The sequence below is a fragment of the Equus przewalskii genome, chromosome 5, assembly GCF_037783145.1.
Source record: "Equus przewalskii isolate Varuska chromosome 5, EquPr2, whole genome shotgun sequence".
Taxonomy (NCBI): Eukaryota; Metazoa; Chordata; class Mammalia; order Perissodactyla; family Equidae; genus Equus; species Equus przewalskii.
The window spans coordinates 77,041,619-77,063,703 of NC_091835.1; the positions used below are offsets into that span (position 1 = coordinate 77,041,619).

Consider the following 22,085-nt stretch of genomic DNA (forward strand, 5'->3'; position numbering starts at 1 on the left):
GCAGAAGCCATGAAAGAAGCAAGTGACGAACTTGATGACATAAAATATAAAACTTCTTTAAGCCAAATTGCTGTAGACAGAATGAAGACAAACGACACACCTGAGAAACATTTGCAAACTGTGTCACAAAGTATTTTTATAGTTAATATATAAACATTTCTTAATTACCAAATAAAGGTGAACACTCTAAAAGAACAATAGGAAAACGTCTGGAATAAAAATAGTAATAATAATAATAATTCACAAAAACAAGAAAAAGAAATAACCAATAAACATAAGAAATTTGATCTCACTGTCATAGGGATTAAGTAACTAGGCTCAGAGTCAGACAGTGTCTGTTCAAATCCAGGCTTGCTACAACCTAGGGTAAATTGTTTAGTTTAACATCTTATCTTATGAAAAAGTACTTAGCTTCTCTGTGCTTCATTTTCCTTGCCTGTAATAGGATGGTATTTGTAGGCCTTACCTCATAGTATCTATTTCAGAGGGTTACTGTGAGGATCAAATGAGGTAATCCATCTTAAGTGCTCTGAAAGTGCTTGGCATACAGCAAACACTAAAGAATTTTTAGGTAAATTAAAATAACAATGAGAATCCACGTTTCACTTCTCAGATTGTCAAACATTTATAGACATCATAACACTTCTGATGGGGAATGAGAAATCAGTCTCTTACAGACACTGCTAGTTGAGTGCAAATTCATGCAGCTTTTCAATAGAACAAAATACGTCAAGCTTTAAAACGTACATAACTTTTGATCTAATATTTCCTTTTCTAGATATTTGTTCTCAGCAAATGATAACACTATCAATGTGCTATTTTCATTAGGGAAAAATTAGTAAGTTAAATGTCCAACAATATGAAAATGGTTAAATAAATTATGATTTACATATATTCTTTTTTTACTGAGGTATAATCGACATATAACATTATATTAGGTTCAGGTGTACAACATAATGATTTGATATTTGTATATATTGTGAAATGATCACCACAATGTCTAGTTATATTCTTTAGAAGTATGTCTGTATTACATATATATGATACATCTATACATAATATTTAATGTTGCATATATTTCTCTATATATGTGTTTTTACATGGCAAATAAGATATAAAGGTGTGATCAGATTACACGTAGACAATACGTGAATATGGTATATACACAGTGCTATCACCAAACAGATGGATGACAGATGATTTGAATTTTCTTTTCTTTTTTTTTGCTTTATCTCCCCAAACCCCCCCGTACATAGTTGTATATCTCAGTTGCAGGTCCTTCTAGTTGTGGGATGTGGGATGCCACCTCAACATGGCCTGACGAGCGGTGCCATGTCCACGCCCAGGATCCGAACCCTGGGTTGCCGCAGCGGAGCGCGTGAACTTAACCGTGGAGCCGGCCCCTCTTTTCTTTCTTAACAATTATCTCCGAAGCTTTACAGTGATTACTTTTATAATAAGAACAACAACAATAAAAGTGTGCTGTTTTCCTTAAAAAGACAAAGAGGGAGTGGAGAATGGAGAAACATTGCAATAGGCATTTAGGGGACGTTGCTTTTAGATATCCACATAGTTTGAATTCTAACATGGTAAATGGGGACATGATCTCTAGGACTGCACCTCATCTAAGTGATGAGTGCCAACCCAAACCTTGCTAATGTATGTATTTGTAACTAACAAGATTGAACGGTTCTTGAAACCCAAGCAGAGGCTGTGATTGTCCTGGGTTAAGTCAACAGCCAACATTCCCATTGACATCATTTAAACTCTAGCAAATCATTCATATAAAAGCACATAAATTAGTAACTCATGTAGATAACAGAAAAATTGCATTTGGTTTTCTTTTCTTTATTTTTTTCCTTTTTCTCCCCAAAGCCCTCCGGTACATAGTTGTATATTCTTAGTTGTGAGTCCTTCTAGTTGTGGCATGTGGGATGTCGCCTCAGCATGGATTGACGAGCGATGTCATGTCTGCCCAGGATTCGAACCGGCGAAACCCTGGGCCACCGCAGCAGGGCCCGGCAACTTAACCACTCGGCCACTGGGCTGGCCCTGCATTTGGTTTTCTGATAAATGTTTATTGAACATCTAATTCTGTGCCACCGCTCTGTCAGGCTTTTGGGATACTGCAGATAAGAACAGAGACTCTTACCCTGCTCTAGCAAGCTGCTCACTCAGGTAGGGGAGAGAGCCATTTAACAAGCATTCATTCTGGAGTATGGCAGATGTTGCGATGAGGGAAGAGCAGCGTGCTGCTACTCAGTAGATACTTACAAGGGTCTACTACGTGGAGGGTGCTGCCACACACACTGAGGATTTAGCCATGAACCTACTGAACCCTGATTTTGTGGGGCTTACATTCTAGTGAAGGAAGAGAGAAAAATGAATACATAAAATACAAGGTAGGTTAGAGGGTGGGAAGTTGTAAGAGAACCATAAAGCAGGAAGGAAGGCATGGAATGCTGAGGGATTGCAATAGAGTAAAAGGAGCCTGCCAGAGAAAACAATATTTGACGAAAGACCCAATGGAGTGAAGGGAGTGAACCAGATGAATATTAAGGGTAGGATCATTTCAAAAGAGGGAAAGGAAGAGGAAGGAGAGCTAAGCAGAAGCGGAGGGCCCCACAAGGGCAAAGGCTCCAAGGTGAGACCATGGCTGATGCCCTGCAGGAGCTGTGAGTGGTCCATGTGACGGAGGAAAGAATATAGTGGGTGATGGTGTCGGAGCAGTGAGGGTAATCCAGATCCTATACGGCCTTGCAGAGTTAAGAAATTTATAAATACTCGTGAAATTCAGATACACTGAGAATGACTGAAGTCCCCAGTGAAAGTCACAATTAGTCCCATGAACAGAAAAATAAGCATAACTGCGATTCACAAATATGAAAAGTATTCATCTTCACAGAAAATAGATATCGTCTTCAGTTCTTCTGTAATATCTTTATAGCTATTACATCAGACAGGAATTTAATGATATACTTATGATACTTAGTATTTTTAGTAGAAGCATCCTAAGAGCATACTCAGAATTACACAAACGTACATCTATGCACATACATAGATATTCATAACTTTCGCAGAGAAGCTAGACAAAATGTGAAATAGAGGAACATAAAAATAAAAGCAATTACTATCTTGGCAATAAGAGTCCTTTCACCCTACTTAGCCATCTCTGTGAAAAGAAGAGTGTGTATTAACATCAATTCACATAGTAATATGTTTCGACACTTATATCTCTAGGAGATTTTTATCCCTCCCATAAACAATCAAAATATACTTGGACATAATGGCATCTAAAACTATAGAGAATTAAAAGCAAATGACAGAGTAATGAGACTCCATTTTTAAAAAGTCACACTCGGGGTAGCTTCAAATTTTAGATCTCCAGCTAAACTTGCTAATAATGCCCTTCTTATCTTGTGTGTCCTGAAATAACGCATCTTTGAGGACACCCCTTTGATTTTATTCATTCTTCACTGTAGCACTGGTGGGTCTACTATGTTCTTAGAGTTATGCTAAAAGCCATAGAGAATCCTAAAAGAAAGAGAGACTGGGGAGAGATTCCCAGAGAAAACTCACGAGAACTATGGTTCTCCCTTCATCCCCGACTCCAATAAGGTAATTGGCTTAAGTCCACGAGGCTCCTCAACACGGAAGAGGGACCTAGTAGAACCACGTGAATCATGAGTGCTTCCATCATTAGCCGTTAGAATACAGTGGAAAATTTAAGTCACCGCATGCAGGACATGCTGTGGTCCACAGAGGGGGAGACGTGGTGTGCCTCCTTAATTACTCCCATGGAACTGAGCATATGTCTAGCCATGGTCTTTTCTTTTACTATTTTCCAAATAATGAGTACTGTAATTGCTTCAGCGGGAGCAGCTCTTGCTCATTTTAATACTTGGCTGCCAGGAGTCTTTCCCTTTCTTCCTCTCCTCTATTCTCTACACACGCATTCTCCCCTCTCTCCTCCCTTTTTGGTCTGAATTTGATGAAGGTCTGGTTTTTACTCCCTGAAAGTTTAAGTGGTTGAATTAAATCACAACTTGCTTTGGTCAATCATCTAGGGAGTTCTTTAGGAATTGGGGAAACATTTTATTTACGACTCAGCTTTCCACCTGTGCTGACATGGCATGGAATTTACAGCTATATCGAAAGCGTTATAACCAGCACCTCAGAAATTCCACATTCTCTTGAGCTGCATTATTATGGAACATTTGTCAGTCGGCCAATTGCTGTGTCAGCCCCTAATTGATTTATATTAGCATCTGTAGGAACAAGGTGGGGTGAGGGTAGGGGTGAGCCCAGGCCCACTTCAGACTACCCAATTGCCGAGTTTCCTGTGGACATGAGAGATTTGCAAGCAGATTTGAACATAGACACCATGTTTTTCTTTTTGCTTTATTTTTATGCAACATGTTTAAAATTACAGATGTTAACAAACCCAGCATAAACTTTTATTACTTTGTGAAAAGTTGAGTGAGCTTAGCCTCTCCCTGCTATGCTACCACCGGACTGTAATGAACACCTGGCCCTAAAAGGTGGGCTTCATTTTCCCCTAGGGGGAGGGCAAATAAAGAAACCAAGAAACACCTTCAAAATGTTTTCCTCCGACAGCATTCATTTACAAAAAATAGTAGTTAGTTTTAATAGCTCTTTTTTACACTTAGATTCCACTCCTCCTGGATTAGAAACATAAATCTATATTACTCATTTAGAAACACCTGGTCTGAGGTTAGGTTCAAGTTGAGGGAACCTGAAGAAATCAGCAGAAGGGGTGAGAATGCCCAAGATGCTCATTCATTACAACATTGGTTCTCGGGCACAAACGGTTTATACAAGAGCTGCCAAATGGTAGAGCTCCCTCCCAGAGTGTCTTGGTCAACAGGATTTTAGCTGTTGGCTTCCTTGATGGATACCACAGTCTCTGCCACTCCCTAACATAGCATATCTGGTCTAGTTTACACATTTAGATTATGTGCATGGCCTCTGTTGGTATGTGAGTTTGCAGTGATTTACACACTACAATCTTGAAGCTTCTGCAAGAGGTGTAGGGCAAGGGGTAGGGGATGATAGAAGATGGGCATGGTGTGAGTGTGGGGACTATAGAGCTAGATGATGAGAGAAAGGAGGTACTTAGGTTTATCTGGGCCTCTGGGTATGGGGTAACTGCTGCTGAGAGTAACTCTGGAAAAGGGGCTGCCTCCTTCTACTGCCCCTAGAGAACTACTGGCTGGTCTACAGAGGTGCTGATGTCATGGTGTGCCGGGGACACAGAGACCACAGCAGACCTGGTTCCAGTGTTTCTTGATTTCCACGTGTGTGGGTTACAGTAGACCCTGTCTATAGCACACCTGGGTCACAGTGCTCCTTCGGCACCGTGGGCTTTGATCACAACTTACTTCGGCTACAGCTGCCTTAGACTTGGCACGCTTTGGTCAGAATGCACCTTGGTCACACACCATGCTTGGACCATAGTGCTCCTTGGTCCCAGCATATTGGTCCCAGAGTCCTTCTGACACAGTATACCTTTGTCATGGCACCTATGTGCTTTGGTCATAGTGTGTGTGGCCAAAGTATACTTGCTTTCACTTCCCTGTGTCTATGTGGATGGGTTGCAGCAGCTCTCTGTCACTGTGGGCCTCTCTCTCCATGTGCTTGGGTCACAAAGTGCCTAGCATGCCTTAGTCATCATGTACCTGGGTCACTGCACACCTGGGTCACTGTGTGCCTGGATCATGGCTCATCTGCGTCACAGCATGATGTGGCTACAATGCCATTTCTGTTTTTAAAGTAATAGTAATTACAATTAATCTCCTAAGAGTATTGGTGTTCTCACGGAAGGTGGAGGGGATGGGTGGGATTCCAGAAGTGAAGTAAGAGAGACCCATATAGCTGCTAAGATAAGTATTCAAGGCCATGTTGATATTCATGGTAAAAGAATTTGTGCCCTAGAATGTTAAAGCGGGCATTTTGGAAATATGCATGTATGCACATAAAGGATAGCAAAAGGATTTACACTAAACACTAATGATTAGTTCCTCTGGGTAGTGGTATTACAGTCTGCTTTTATTCTTTATTATTTGTAAACTTCTATATTGTGTTTCAAAGTTCTTCTAATTAACTTACTTTAAGGAAAATAAACCCTTTTATTCTTCAAGACCCACCTCCAATATCACAACCACTGGGACATCTTGCCAGATGCTTGCCAGTCAGAATCAATCACTTCTCCCCCTGGTTTCTGGACACTTGGTCACTCTCAGGGACCACACTGAGGCAGCAGTGGGGAAGGGCAGGAGTCTGTCCCTTTATCTTCTTCATCCTTGTCTCTTTAAAAACTGCCTTTCCTTCCCCAACAGAATATGACAACACATTCCTCCTCAAACAACTCAATGAACCTTTGTTGAGTTATCTGCAGCCAACTCCACTCTCCTCATCCCTGAATAAAATCCATACAGCCTAGCAAAAAAGAGTAGCAATCATTTTCTCATTAGTCTTCCTCCATGTTGAAATGGAACCAAAATCTCCTACAGATCAGGTGATGCTACTACTCTGAAGAACAGAAAAGAGGGTGATTCCACAACATCCTTTGGCCCATTATGGTTGAATAAAACTTCTCTTCAAGGCCAACTTTGGGTCCTCTTTCTTCAGTAGAGACATATCTCTGATCCCAAGAGCAGTTAAAGGACTTGCCCCAGGAACATTAAAAAAATATTCAGCTCAACTGCAATAAGAACACAGGTTCTTATTCACCTGTGAGGTCCTGGGTCCTTACACCCAGCATTTACAGAACACTGCAGTTTTCCGAGTGCTTTTATATATGTCATTTCCCGTGATCTCTACAACATTCCTGTGACCAGGACTGTACCTATTTTATTAACCATATTTTACAAGTGAGGAAATAAAAATTAATTTCCAGAATCACTTAAAGTATAGTTTCAGGTCAAATGGAGAAGCCAACATCTTTGTCCTCCAACATCTGATCATGAAGATGGCTTTTCATTTAACCCACAATTTCAGAGTGAGACAAGCATAGGAGCAGGTCTGATTCTTCCAAAGAAAGAATTTGTCCAAGATTTTCACTGGTGGAAATGAAGCCAAGTTTCCTACTTGCTCCATGTTATTCAATAATAGTAAGAGATCAAAATAAATAATAATAGTAACTATCTTTATTTAACCCATGTGCTTGGAACCATATTCTTTTGTATTACTTATAATCTTCACAGAAACCCTGGAAAGTAGGTGTTATCCCCAGTTTACATATAGGAAAACTGAGGCTTAGACTTATTAAATAATTGACATCTTAATGTATCTTGAGTTAGAGCAGGAGGTCTGATTCCCTAACCTGAGACCTCACCACTAAACTGACGTGCCTCATTAAATTATAGACATTTGTCTTATTTGTGTAATATTCTCGAATGCTTATTCCACAGTTAGATGAAAAGCATTGGCTGGGTCTGGTCTAATTTGTCTATATTAGGAAGTTTATCTCTCATTCTCACCCTTTAACACACTTCTCTCTCATTCCCTAGTGAATGCTCCTAGATATTTCCAAAAACATGGCCTCCCTGAAAATAAACTTACTTGTGAATATTAAAACATTAGATAGGTTTAGTTCATATATTTCTTTCCAACTGTCCTCTCAGAAAATTGCTATGACTTCTTGGTTATGGAAAGGTAGATACGTAATTTGACCACGTTTACCAGTATGCATTAAACTGGTCACAAAGTAGTAACTTGATCATTTAACAATTACATCATTAAAGAGTTGGCTTACCCTCTCATACACTAATCTTTAAAATGTGGCCAATAGGAATCCAGAGTTTATGAGCCATGTCTTTGGGTTTTTAGAAAGCACTGTGTTGGTGGATGTGCATTGTCTGAGTTACATTTGGACATAGGGTGGGGACCTAGTGTGTGAAGAAAAATGACATTAGAATTCACAAGTTCAAACTATGAAAATTACTCAATCTAGGATTAGGAATTACAACTTCCAGTCACAACGTACCTACCATGACCTAATCTCTTAAACAGTCTTTTATTTCACTCAATTATAAAATCCATCTGAGATACTGCAGTTCCCTATTAGCCAAAGTTTTTACAGATTTGCTAAGAACGATTTTCATTGGTTCCTTCTTCTAAGTCTACAAACTCACTCAAGTCTACCCCACCCTAAGAGCAACTTCTTTCAATCCTTCCCACCTTCAAAGTACAAACTCATCTTTCAGCCTCCCTTCCTTGCTACACTCCTTGGTAACCCAGTCTACCCTCGCTGTCTTTGTCATCAAACTACCCTATCTGTCTCACCACAACCTGGGTTCTATCATCACTGCTCTTCTGAGGTTGTTCTGACAGAGCCATATGAATACCCCCAAAAAAGACCGTTGTTGGTCTGCTTTCTATTGGAGCTCTCCATTGTAATTGATATTGAAGGAATCTATCATTGATGTTAATGTGAGAAAGAAATGCATTCAAATCTTGGATCCTCTAGTACTCTCTGGCCTGGGGGAAGCCATTTAACTCTTCTGAGTCTCAGGTTTCTCATTTGTAACATGGGAAAAGCATCATCAACCCTGAAGGATTATAAACTTTGAATAACATGGCTTGTTAATGGTTCTAATGACACTTCCTGTAGGTCTCCAACTCCAGCAATACTCGGAACATCATAGAACCTTCTTAAGAGTAACACCATTGATCTCATCTCCTCTTCCTACCCAGCTAAATTCCAGTTAATCACTAAAGGTCTCCCCTTGCATACACCTCCAAATCCTATACTCCTCACTTCATTGGTCTCACATGACACAATTACAAATACTGAATAAACCCAGATCTCTGCCTTCCCCATGCCTGCACCTGCACAGCTGAACAAGACTGAGAAAAAGGTACAGTAAATGTGGACCAACCTCAAGCAGCCCCTGAGGGCAGCTTAGGCTCCACACTGTGCCTTTTATTACCATCACTCTCCCACTGTGCTGGTGTCAAATCTCTAACGCCTCTTTCTTTATTTTCCATCTTAGTCAACTCCTTACCCACTAAAAAATTACAAGATATTGGAAAAGCATTGGTCACTATGTAATGGACTGTATATTTAACTCTTTTATTTTGCTTATTATGTGTCTTTCACGCTAAGCTCAATGAGGGCAGCAACTTTTATTTGCTTTGTTTGTCCTCATTTCTCTGCAAGTGGAACAATGTTTGACATACAAAAAGTGCTCCATACATATTTATTGGATGAATGGATGAATATTAAGCAATTAATATTATTTAAATCTCTCTTTTGCTCTTTATTTTTCTTTGCCTTTCTGAAAAACTCTTCCCAGGCTCCATTGCTAATTCCACTTCATCTATTTGTCCCCTACATTTTTGACTGTCCTATCTACTCACGCTACAAACTCTCTTCATCTCATAATCTCTCAGGACGCAGACTAGCTTACATGCTACCATTTGCATCTCTTCATCTAGAGCATTTTTCACTCTCCTGAGCTTTATACTCTCTTTCTAACAGCCTATGGAAGTTTCTACTTTGTTGTCTAATAAGTTCTTCAAATTGTGTAAAATAAAATTCATTATCATCTATCTCTAAACTTATCATGTTCTCTATCTCAGTTACTGGTGCTACCATCCATCTAATCACAAAAGCTAGAACATTGGTACCTTCTTCAGTTTCTCTCTCACAGTCAATTCCAACTTGAACAAGAAGATCTCTTTCTGGTTAGAAGGACATTATGATTTCTTGTTGTAATCTTCACCTGGCAAATATAAATATCTATGTATACACATAAGAATGTTTGTGTGTGTCATATACATATGGCATGGTGACACTCAAAAATGAGATGAACATGTCTATGGACCAGTCTCAAATAACCAAAAGACAACACACACACAGCAGTGGCAGAGGCTAAAGTCATGGCTCTATTAAGCTCTAAGTCAGAAAATTGGCAGATAGAACCAGAAGTTTGACCAAGAGCCAAAGTTCCCCCAAGTGCCAAAGGGAGTGAGGGCAGGCTCACTACGTGACACTGGACACTGGGGCAGGGCTCTCTGCCCATGGAATACAAGGGAAAAAGCAGTGACCACTGCCCGGGGCTACAGTGTTTGTCAATCTGTGCACTTGTGGTGCTTGGAGGAGGCAGGCTGCACTTGAACCAAGCTGCCTGCCAGCTCCTGTGACTGAATCTGATAAGAGCCCCAAGTCATCCCCAGCTCCTAACATAAAACCTGCTTCCGGGCCAGGTTCCAGGGATGCCCCAAGGCAACCGTAAAACCATCATAGAAGGAAAAGGGGTCCTAAAAGGAACAAACAAAAGCATAAACCTGCAAAGAAAAGTTGCAAAGCACATAACCATAATCACACTAACACTAAGAGAGACAGTCAACAAGAGTGACAAGCAGAAGATTGTGTCGACGTTGAAAAAATAAAAATAATGGAACAAACTCTACACGATTTTAAATCATTTTAAGATTCTTAGAGACACAAAAAAGTAACACTCAGAAAAAGTAATTTGTGAAACACAAACTGGCAGATATAATGCAAGAAGAAATGGCTAAAACCACAAACAACTAGCAATCATATATATATAACGATATTCTATATAATTCATATTATGTATACATATATAATATAAAGTTCTTGACTTTAAAAATGAGGACCTTCTAGAATACAGTTAAAGAATTAGAGAATTCAAATATTACTGAGCACTTGCCTATAAAGAACACAGAAGGAGAGTTAATGAAAAATATGAAAGATGATCTGAGGATCCAAAACACATCTTAAAGGGATTTAAAAATTCAAAAACAAACAGAAAGACAGATAAGCAGTTTTCTAAAAAATAATTTTCCAAAATTGAAGAGTTTTCAGATTAAAAGTGCATCCTTAGTGTCATGTATATTAAATAAAATAAACCCACATCTACACCCATCACAGTGAAACTAACAAGCATGAAAGATAATGTGAAGAGTCCTAAAAGTTACCGCAGAGGAAAGATGGGTGAGCAGCACAAGAATGACAGTGAGAATGAGGGCAGGTTTTGACAAATGATTCTGGGAAACAATGCAGTAATATCTTTGAAATTCCCCAGGAAAAGCATCGCCAATTTAACACTTTATACTGAGCTAAACCATAATTCAAGAGTAAAGGCAAGATGAAGATATCTTTAGACCCATAAAAGCCATGAGAATGTAGCTTTCAACAGGTTAAAAGTATGTCTCAGGAATATAATTCATCAAAAAGAAAAATGAACCAAAATTAATAAAATTAAATATTGAAACAAAACTTATTGAAAGAATGGTAATATATATTGGCTGATCTAATAAATCATGTGGAAAAAACAATTCTAGACTCATCAATGAAAATGGTGGGGGTGGTAGGAAGTGGTGGGACCCAGTGCATAAGAAAAATGTTCTAAGTAATTAATCGTTTGAGAGAAGGATGAGAAGCTTTACCTGCTGTTAAAAAAAAAGAAACACGGGGCTGGCCCCGTGGCTGAGTGGTTAAGTTCATGCGCTCCACAGCAGGCGGCCCAGTGTTTCGTTGGTTTGAATCTTGGGCACAGACATGGCACTGCTCATCAAACCACGCTGATGCAGCGTCCCACATGCCACAACTAGAAGGACCCACAGCGAAGAATATACAACTATTTACCGGGGGGCTTTGGGAAGAAAAAGGAAAAAATAAAATCCTTAAAAAAAAAAGAAACAGAAGAAAGAAAGAGGAGAGAGATAAATATCTGTTAAAATTATAGTGGTAACTTCCTAAAGGCATAAAAACATAACCAATAGGTTCCAAATTCGTAAGGGTAAAGAAAAGTGAACAAGAAAAATTTCAGCAGTATAACACAAGTCAGGGACAAAAATTAAAAAAGCAAAGAAAAAGGATGGGGAATGGAACAAAATAAAATGGCAGAAATAATTCCAAATACATTAGCAATCTCAAATGGTAACAGCTTGAACTCCTCTATTAAAAACTAAAGACTGCCTAAACCACAATCATTTCTCATGTGCACTTCTAACTAAATGGACCGACTTAACCAAAGTAATTTAGAATATCAGTGGCCATTGTGAAGAACTTTGAACTCCCCAAACTTACTTTTCTTAAAACTGAATTGAACAACCATAGATCCGAAATCTCCAAAACTGAATGGAACGCCTATTTTGATTGGTATGTTGAGGAGTCTATCAGGAGTTATCAGGAGTCTAAAATGGCCTCTTTGCAAAATAAAATTTTAAGATTAACTGAGGCAAACAAACAATTGAGGAAAGCAAGTGGTTGGGGGGCGGTTATCACCCCTGCTGGACTCGCCCCGCACTTTGCTGGGTTGAACGTGGAGCTGGGAAGGTGCCGAGACCTAGCTGCTCATGAAGGTCAACATTTACCATGTTGGGAAAAATTTCAGGAACATTCTGATTATAATATACACCTTTTTTTTTATTGTGGTAAAAAAGACACATAACCACCGTTCTACTTTCTGTTTCTATGAATTTGATTACTCTAGATACTCCATATATATAAAATTATACTTCAAAAATCACACCAAAAGATTGAAAATGACAGGATTGGAAAAAATACATCAAGCAAATGAAAAATCAAGTTGGCGTAGGCTGTATTGACATCAGACACTCCATGGGGTGAAGTCCTTAGCAACACTGCTTTGTAAGGAATGGGCCGTGAAAGAAGCATCAATGAAGGACACTAAGAAAAAAGGATCAGTAAAACCTGAGTAGAACCAGAAGAATGCAGAGATTCAGAAAGAAAGGAGGATGCAACAACATATTAGCCCAGTCTAAGGACTGTAAACACACAATCAAATTTGGAAGTTAGGAGTATTTGTGATCTCCAATGGTGATCTTGGCAAAAGCAATTTCAGTTGAATTTGAGCAAATTCTTATCTCCCAAGTTGAAGAGGAGTTATGCTTTTGAAAAGTTCGAATGAGAAAAATAGGAGAGAGGACAGTCTATAGGTGAGGTTAAGGGAAGATGAATATTGCTTTATAGGACTCCTATAGCCATATTTATAGGTTGAGAACAAAAAGATTAAGACAGAGGGGCAGCAAATTTTCTCTCTAGCTACATCTCGTTAGTCCCCACATCAATCACATTCTCTTTTACGTGGGACCACTCAGTGCTCCCTGAATAAGCCCTACCTTCACCTCTCTTCAATTTTGTTTCCTGTTTCTAGGGCCTAGAATTCCCATCCCTCTTTGGCTACCTCTTACTCATCCCTTTAGGCTCAGCTCAAATATGTCCTCCTCTGTTAAATCTTCTCTGACATCTCCTAGGAGAACCAAATCCTCATGCCATTGTATTCACTGAGTTTGTAAATACAGTGTGTACTTCTGTACCAAGACAAATGTGTTATTTATATACGGAATATAGTTATTATAAGTGTTTAAACATCGTGTCTACTAATTCTATCATCTGTGTCATTTCTAGGTATGTTTCTAGCTGTGGATTTCCTGCCTCATTATGAGTCATATTTTCCTGCTTCCTTACATGCCTGGTAATCTTTTATTGTATATCAAATACTGTGAATTTGACCCTGTGGAGTGCTGCATATTTCTGTATTCCTATAAATATTCTTGAGCTTTGTTTTGAAAGACAGTTAAGTTACTGAGAAAGAGCTCGATCCTTTTGAGGTGTTTTTGAAGCCTTTCTAGACGGTTCCAGAGCAGTCTTCAGGGCTAATTTCACCCTACTGCTGAGGCAAAATCCTCAGGACTCTACTAGTGGCCCCTGGACCCGTGAGCTTCTCCACTCTGGTTCGTGGGAACAACTACTGCTCCTGTGTGAGCTTTGGGAATTTTAGATGGCTCTTCGCTCCCTGGCCTTGGGTAGTTGCCTCACACGCATGTGCTGATCGGTACTCAACTAAAGGCTCCAGGCGCAGATCTCTGGAATTCTCTGTCTGTGCAGTTCTCTCTTATGTAGCACCCTAGTGTCGTGGTCTTCCCAGATTCCCAGCTCTGTCTCCTTGCCTCAGATAGATAACTGGGCTCTATTTGGTTCCCCGTCCCTGTGCCACAGCCTGGCATCATAGGGCTCACCTGGCATCATAGGGCTCACCTATGGAATGACAGGGCTCACCTGGCATCATAGGACTTGCCTATGGCAGCATAGGACTCGCCTATGGCAGCATAGGACTCACCTGGCATCATAGGGCTCATCTGGAGTCATAGGACTCACCTCATTTGTTTCCCTTTTCTTGGGGATCACTACCCTGTGATGCCTAATGTCTAATGTCTCAAAACCATTGTTTCAACAATAATTATGTTTAAGAGGAAAATAAGGAGAGGGCTAGGAGCTAGTAGTTTTCAGATTAAAAAAAATAAAGGTCAATAATACTCTTTTAAGTTATAAATGCATAGCTATAAAATTTAAACATTATTGAGTAAATTGTAACTTTTGATCAGAATGAGATTTTGCATAGATTTAATGGCTTTTCTTTTCCTATACTGCTGTTACCACTATTAGCGTAGAGCTTCTTGGATATTAGCATTCGTGTAATATGATATGTAACTTTATGAGGCCACTCAAAGGAGCTATGCTGTGTGGGCAACAGCTCTTTTTTTCTGGTAATGATCAGCTTATAACCAGTTGTGTCCAAAGAAAGGCAAATCACATCCACGAATTAAATGACCACATTAATATCTACTTTTATGATGACTTTTACCATAGAAAATCATCACTGTTTCATCAGGGTGTGACTCCCTCAAGGGAAGAACCCTTCTGTGATCCAGGCCATGTCTCATTCGTTTTTGATATCCCGAGTCTATCACATTGCTGGTGCTCATGTGTTGTTAGGAGTAGAGAGTCCTTGAAACAGTTGTAAAAAGCTTAATGACCAAATATACTTGGGAAGCCTCCTTTAAACCCGTACCCATGTTCAAGATGGAAATAGGATATTGTAATAGCTGCAGGATGTACTCCTTCAAGAGGGCATTCAGCAAATGCCAGTGAGAGTCAGCTGCTCAATGACCCGCCTCAACAGTGGAACCAGTGTTAGACATCAGTGTTAGGCCTGCTCACTGAGGCCAAGCTGTTCATTTTAAAAGGGAGCTTAATAAACTAATAAAGAACAAAGTCAATGAGCATCTTGGGCAATTCTTCACATTAAAATTACTATTTTAAGTTGGGGCAGTACAAACTGTTATAATAAGTACACTTAAAATATAGTGTTCAAGTGCAATAAACACTTTTTCCTCTTTAAGCAAGTAAGGCTTCAAAGCGAATATTCCAGGTTAGTGGGGAGACCATATTCCATACAGTCATTCAGAGACCCAGGCTCTTCTACAGGTGAGTTCGAGGGAAGGTAGCTCTGGGCCATGGCTCTCCAATCAGAGAGCTGCAGGAAAAGGACACGGCGGGTAGGGGTGGGGGTGGGGGTGGTGTGTGAAGGTTTTGGGGACCAGGCCTGAAAGTAGCCCCTAACACCTTGGTTCACATTCCACTGGGAAGAAACGTCAAACGGTTACAGACACCCCTAACTGCAAAGTGGTTGAGAAATGAGTAGTAGCTAGGCAGCCATATGGCCCATTCCTACAGGAAAAAAAAGACTCTGTTGACACACCTGGCTACCTATTTGCCTTTAGTAAACTGAACAGGAGTTGATTTTCCTGCTGAGTGCTAGACCAAATCATCTGGTGACTGGTTCAAAAAAACCACAGATTTTTTAACTTTTTTATTTCTTCCTAGAAAATGTCCCATTGACATACAAGTTAACTGCTCTCAGTAGTTTTCATACCAACACATCACACCGGGCTTTGTAACTAATAGCCTCCCTGTGATTGTCTCACAGTGGCCCACATGAAAGGCTATGGGAAAAGTTGGGATGCTGGGGGTAAAAGGAAACGTTTCGTTTTGAAGTGGAACTGGATTCTGCCAGAGGAGAAAAGGGAAAAAGTATTTCAGAGCAATAATTTAGTCACTTGTCCAGGAGTTTCTTGGGGGAAGAATATTTGTTTTAATGGTGTTGTAGCCCAAGCAGCTATGACAGCATCTAGCACAAGAGCCATCAAAAAATGTTTGCTTAACCGAAGACGAGAAAATATGCACAAGGACAACTGACAGTGGGTTGTCACCAAATTTCAACTCTGAGCTGTTCATAAGCCAAAATAAAGCCATAGAGGTGCCCAGGGGCTGGTCAAGGGCTACAGAAAAGCTGGGAGTGGGGCTGGGGAAGGAGTCTGCTTAGAAGGTGAGCTGGGGTCAATGTATGAAAGGTCTTATACACCGTAGCTAGGATTTAAAGTTGAGCCATCAAAGGTTTTTTAACAGGAAAGTGACCGATTCTGATCTATTTTAGAAAAATAATGCTGGTCATAGTGAAACAATGAATTGGGTAAGAGACAGACAAGGGACAAGAAGACACTACTTCAAGAGACAGATGAGGTGTGAACCTGGCTGTGGCAATGGGATAAGAGGGCAGGCACAAACAGCCTGAGAAAATTCAGGTGCAAAATCAACAGGAATGGTGATTACTGATGACTAAACAAGAAAGGGAGTACCAGAACTGGAACAGTTTTGGGATGTGGGTGGAAAAAACCAGAGAATCAGCTTGTTCTAGGACATGCTGAGTGAAGTGCACGTACCATTTCTGGGTCGTTCAGTTAGAATTAGAAACAAAAGGAGTGCCAGCTGCAGGGGCCCTACTAAGCTATGGCATTGAACACATCCTGTTAAGTATCCCCTTATGAATCTTCTGCCTGTCCCTCTGATAATCAGGACCAGGATCATTGTATTCATTTTCACATCACCTATGCAAAATACACAACTAAGTATTTAAAAAATGTTTGACAACCGACAGGGTGTTGTTACTAAATTTCTACTCTGAGCTGTAGGATAGTCAACATAAAGCCATATGCAGAAACATAAAACAACTATCAAAACGAGGACAAGATTCTCATAGAGATATTAGGTGTTACGTTCAAACTTGATTTAAGAAAAAAAAGTTAAAATTGTTAAAAGCCAAAACCAACCATGGAACCCAGCAAAGATGTATGAAAGAGAAAATAATTGTAGAAGAAATCTGAGAATGAATTCTAACAGTTGTGAATTGCTTCGCCTTATTCTTTAAAATGTATTCTCAAAAATTCTATAATTAAAAACAAGCAATTCTAATAAGCTGCATGTAACATGGGTTATATTTTCTTGTGTTCATGAATATCAATCATCATATGGGAGGATACAGAATTCAGAATATAGAATTCAGATCCTTGACATTAAACAGAATAGGAATGGAAAATGAACTTGCAATTCTGCAATAGTAAGACTGTATTTGATAAGCTGTCTATATTTCAATCTATAATTTTGATTTTCTTGTATGTTTTATCTTGATAACATACCTCAAGTAACATGAAACATCTTTATTAAAAGACACTCCACCCTTATCAGATTTCTTTAAAAAAAACCCACAAATGTACAAAAATATTGAGATAATTCAGTAAATACAATATGTGGGCAAACCCTCTTTTCTATTAAAAGAAAATACCAACTAAAGTACCTCTGTGCCATTTTAGGTCAAATCTGAAACCTCTTAAGATTGTTTCAGTCTCTTATTATCCATTAGTTTAAGAAATGCCTCATGGAAAAGATAAATTCTGGTAACTGGATATTTCTGGAATATTGAAATTATTCAATTCATGGAGAAACTGTACCCCTCTTTGAAGACTAATGGTTTTTTTGGCAGGACATCGTATTATTCAATGTGTTAATTGAACAGCATCTTAAAAAATAGTGAGTTCTAAATTATCCTATTACACAAGTCCAATTACTGCAGATTCCAAGAGTGGGAGGGAAAGAGAAGGCATTTTGCAATGACATTTGCTTCTCATTCTCTCTGAAAAACACCAGTGCCACACATCTACTGTAATGCTGGTTATAAATTACTTCCTATCACACCAAATCTAAATGACTAAAACCCCTCAAATGTGTACAAGTATCAAATCACTTCTTTTTTCTATCAATCTTTAAAAAACAGTGCCATTGCCTTTATTCTGAGAAATGACTCTTGCTTTCTTTCTACAGGGACACTGTGAAAATAAATCATAAATGTTCCACAGATATTTAACTTTTATAAAATGTTACCATAATTAAGGACTACTTCTTTCTCGATATCTTAAAAAACAGATTATATATACACAGTAACTATCTTATCATTAGTGTCAATAGTGGAATTAAGAAAAAAGATACAAAAGTTGCATGAACATCTATTAAGATACGTTGTACATGAATTGGTCTTGCATCAGAAAGCAAAGGAAGATTAAATTGAAATTTTTAAGCATTTCTCCTCATAAATAAGCCAAGCGATTTGACATTTATCCACATTTTTTTCTAGGCTATTTTAGGATATCTTAATACTTACTAGATTTATTTTGCTAATTCAATATGGAGTCACAAAGTCTATATACTCTTTTCATGCAAACGTCAAAGAGCAACTGAGCTCTTTCTCTAGACAGCTGAGATCATAAGCAACCCACAAGCTTCAGCATGTAAGCAGGGAAAAGGGGGAAAATCACGTTGACGTACAGTGAGTCTAAGTTTTGAATTTCAGGCATAAATGATTTAAACCTTTGTACTTAAATCTGGAAAAATTAAATCCTTCACAAGAAGTTCATAACCATTGAATGGGCCTCTATCGAGGCTTGCATCACATCTGGCAATCATGAAGACAAATTAACAATAAGATTTTGAAAATCTGGCGCTTTGATAAAGCCAAAGCATATGAAATCATTTCTTGGCACTTCGTCACTGGTGGTCCAAGGACGGATCAACTTCCTGTCTCGGACTCTGCTGTCTCAACTGGAGGAAAATCTTACTGCAATCTGGGTTCCAGGCTCCTGGCTCACAAAAAACAAAGCTGTAAACTCAAGAAGTGGAACCTTCCCCCAGCATATTGAATCCTCTGAGAAGGGTCTGATTCTCTAAGAGCTGCTTTGAATTTAGTTCAAAGACCTGATCATGGCATAAATTCCCACCTTCACCAGGTTAGGAGATTTTAAAGTTTAATGTGCTGTCTTAACTCCTTTTATGCCAATTTATCTCGGGCAAGAGAGTTTTTCTTTAAAGTACACATGCGAACAGGATTTACTAAAGAAAAAAGTCCAGTTTCATCATCTGAATTATTAAGCTTAAGTTTGCTTCATTTTATTACTTCACACTGTCACTTAGTTTTGAAAATATGATGATATTCATTTTTGTGTATGTATGTCAGCCATGTAATGGCATTTTCACCTAAATACTATTTAAAGCAAATATTTTAAATAGTTTTGTGTTTGAGTAACAGATTTGATACTCAGTTTTAAAGAAGTAGAACTATGATGACCAAATTGGAAAAATATTTTAATTCTTAATGAATGTTTCAGAACAGTTTAGAAGCTTCTTTTCTGAAAGAACTGCTCATCGGCAGAAAATCAAGGACAGTCTATCAGCATCCCATTACACCTGAAGAACGGAGGAAAATTCACCTCTGCTGCAGCCATTCTAACTACAGAAATGGGCAATAAAACACTTTTGTTATAATTAAAGGGGTGGTGAAAGGGAAACGATTTGGAAAAAGCACAATGCATGAGACCACGAGGTGTTATTGTAATTAAGGGAACATGGCTTGAGCAGTGACGTAAGCAATGGAGTTGTACCATATTACACCAGACGACAACAACAAATCTTTTTTTGTTCGTAGAGTTAGAAATAAATTAACGTATCTTAAATCTCTGTAGCTCCTTCTCGATTACTATGTGCTTTCAGACACTATCTGATTTGAATCTGCATTACGACAACCCTGGGAGGTAGGCGGAATGCTCCTGTTTTTACATATATTTTAATGCACTGAGTATAATTTTGATCAATTGAGACGTGATAATATGAAATGAACCTAGAATGTGTTGAAAACAATAAAAATTGTTATTGTATAGATGGGGCTTGGGGTCAAAATGACATATTTTATTAAATGTAATGTGCAAAATAAAATGAAGTGATCTCTATTCAAAAAAGGTACAAGACAGGTATTATTTAAAATGCTTTAGTACTCGTTTTCAATAAAAAGAAATCTGGCATTATAAAAATACATAAAATAGTCATGAATTTATACTATTAATTTACATAAGATTTTTTTTTGCATAAAACAAAGTTATAAAATAGTTTAAAAAGGTATTCTTATATGAAAGTTACTCCCAGTATAAAATTTTTTATAACTTTTTGTAATTTTGGTCCATCTGTATAAATAAGACATTTCCTCCTTTTAAAATTCATAACTCCATTTAAAAACATAGGATTCTCTCTTTTAAATATAAGTCCACTTGAGGTAGCATGTTAGAACTCTCTTTGGTCCCATTCAGTCTATGTGTCTAAGTCGTAAGACTGAAAATTTGGAGTCCTGTGGTGTTCTAAGGTCTGTTTATAGGTACACGTGTGATTTTCTTGCTGAAAATCTGTCCTTTCTTTCCCATCTTTCTCTGACTCAGAGTCCAAGTCCAGGGAAGAACGAGCTTTCAAGTGAAAGGCTCTCGGCTGACAATCCGATAGGTGACCAACACTTGAAAAGGCATCCAGGTGAGGTCTCCCCAGAGGCTTTCCAAATGTTCCTGAAAGAAAGAAACCCCTTGAGCAGACGGGTCCTTTTGCTGGCATGTAAACCAATCAAACACATTTCAAACGAAGGAGCATCTTACCCCATGAACATGAATCAGCATTTTCTACAAGTGCACACTACGGTACTCAGGTATATGTATAACTGTGTTATGGAGAGAGTACTCACAGAAAGGAGCTGAAGATATTTGCACCCCTCTTATTTGTTACCTAGTGAATACAAGCTCCATTCTTTATCACTTCTCATGACCTAAAATAATATTAATCATTGAGCAACGACGTCCCCCAATATAAGCTCTCCCAAATCCTGGCTTTAGTATTTGAGATCCCTCAGTGCTCCATGAAGGGCGTTTGGATAGTAACGTATGAGTAACTTGTGCTGGAATACAGAAAGTTTCCGCCCAAATATCCTTATGTCTTGCCCTTTCTTTAGTAGCAAAATATTCAATTGACTCAAATTCTTGCCTCAGTTATATAAAAGGTATTTCCACTTTTCAAGAAGGAATAACAGTAATTATACTACGACAAAACATAAAATTTCTTAAAAGCTGAGTAAAATATTTTAAAATTCTATTTTTTTATAAAAGCAAGACCAGTTGTGGTTCATTTTCTCATATCTTAAAGGATCTCCACCCCACTGTCCTCACGCGCTAGACTAAAAAACCCATGAAGGAATCTTAGTGCCAGCGAGTGTCTTCCACTGACGGTGTCCTTTCCGAACGAGGTTCAGCCTGGCTAATGAGCAGCGCTGGCCAGGTAGGACACCGTCCAGCCTCTGACGGCAGGTTCAGTTATGAGCCACCAGACATCCTAAACCACAATTACACAGTGCACACAACTCCAGCCCAAAGCCTGTTCTAGCCCCAAACCACTTTTTCCACACAGCTCGCAGACTGAGCTTCTAAGTCACCCCGAAACTCTCCTGGGTGATGCCACACACAGGGGTACCCAGAAAGCTCCCGAGGCTTATATGGATTAAATCCATAAGCCAGTAGAATCCCCCATGTCTGACTCTGCTTTTAGAAACATGTGTACAAACTAAGAGGATGTCATGACAGCATCATTCAAAACTAATGAACAAAAAACATTTTTTACCAGTTTGGTATTCCAAGCTCTCATCGCTCTCCCACAAGCAACTCAGAATACGAGTCCTGAGTATCTAATAATTTCCTAAACTTACCCAGGAAAGAATTACTCGAAGTAAGTGATGCTGGCTCTGGACCTGGACTGAAATCTACAGAGGACTTGTTCAGACGCACGTTTCTCACTCCGGGTCCTTCACCTTGAGAGCAGGTGGAGCTGACGAACTTCCTCACGTGGAAAGGCCATCCTGCGTCACCGACACCCTGCTCGCAGGACTCTTCTGACGGATGAGGACATGGGTAGCACTCCTTTTTCTTTATGTAACTGGGCTCATAGTGGTCCATTAAAGCTGTTCTCAGGTCAGCACCACAACCTTTTACATTTGGGGACAGCATCAGAAAGAGAGAGAGTTAGAGCTTCTAGG

At 39.0% G+C, this 22,085-nt stretch overlaps 1 protein-coding gene across 4 annotated transcripts in view; it reads right to left on the reverse strand.

Annotated features, from left to right (window-relative positions):
* Positions 1-19,312: 19,312 nt before the first annotated feature.
* Positions 19,313-22,085, reverse strand: part of LRIG3 (leucine rich repeats and immunoglobulin like domains 3) — a 45,436-nt gene continuing 42,663 nt past the window's right edge. For all 4 annotated transcript variants that reach the window (XM_070619645.1, XM_070619643.1, XM_070619644.1 and 1 more), the window contains 2 exons: positions 21,759-22,034; positions 19,313-20,574 (listed from right to left, as the gene is read on the reverse strand). In XM_070619645.1, the coding sequence (XP_070475746.1) occupies positions 20,330-20,574; positions 21,759-22,034 (521 nt within the window). In that variant the 3' untranslated portion in view covers positions 19,313-20,329. The remainder of the gene's footprint in view (positions 20,575-21,758; positions 22,035-22,085) is intronic.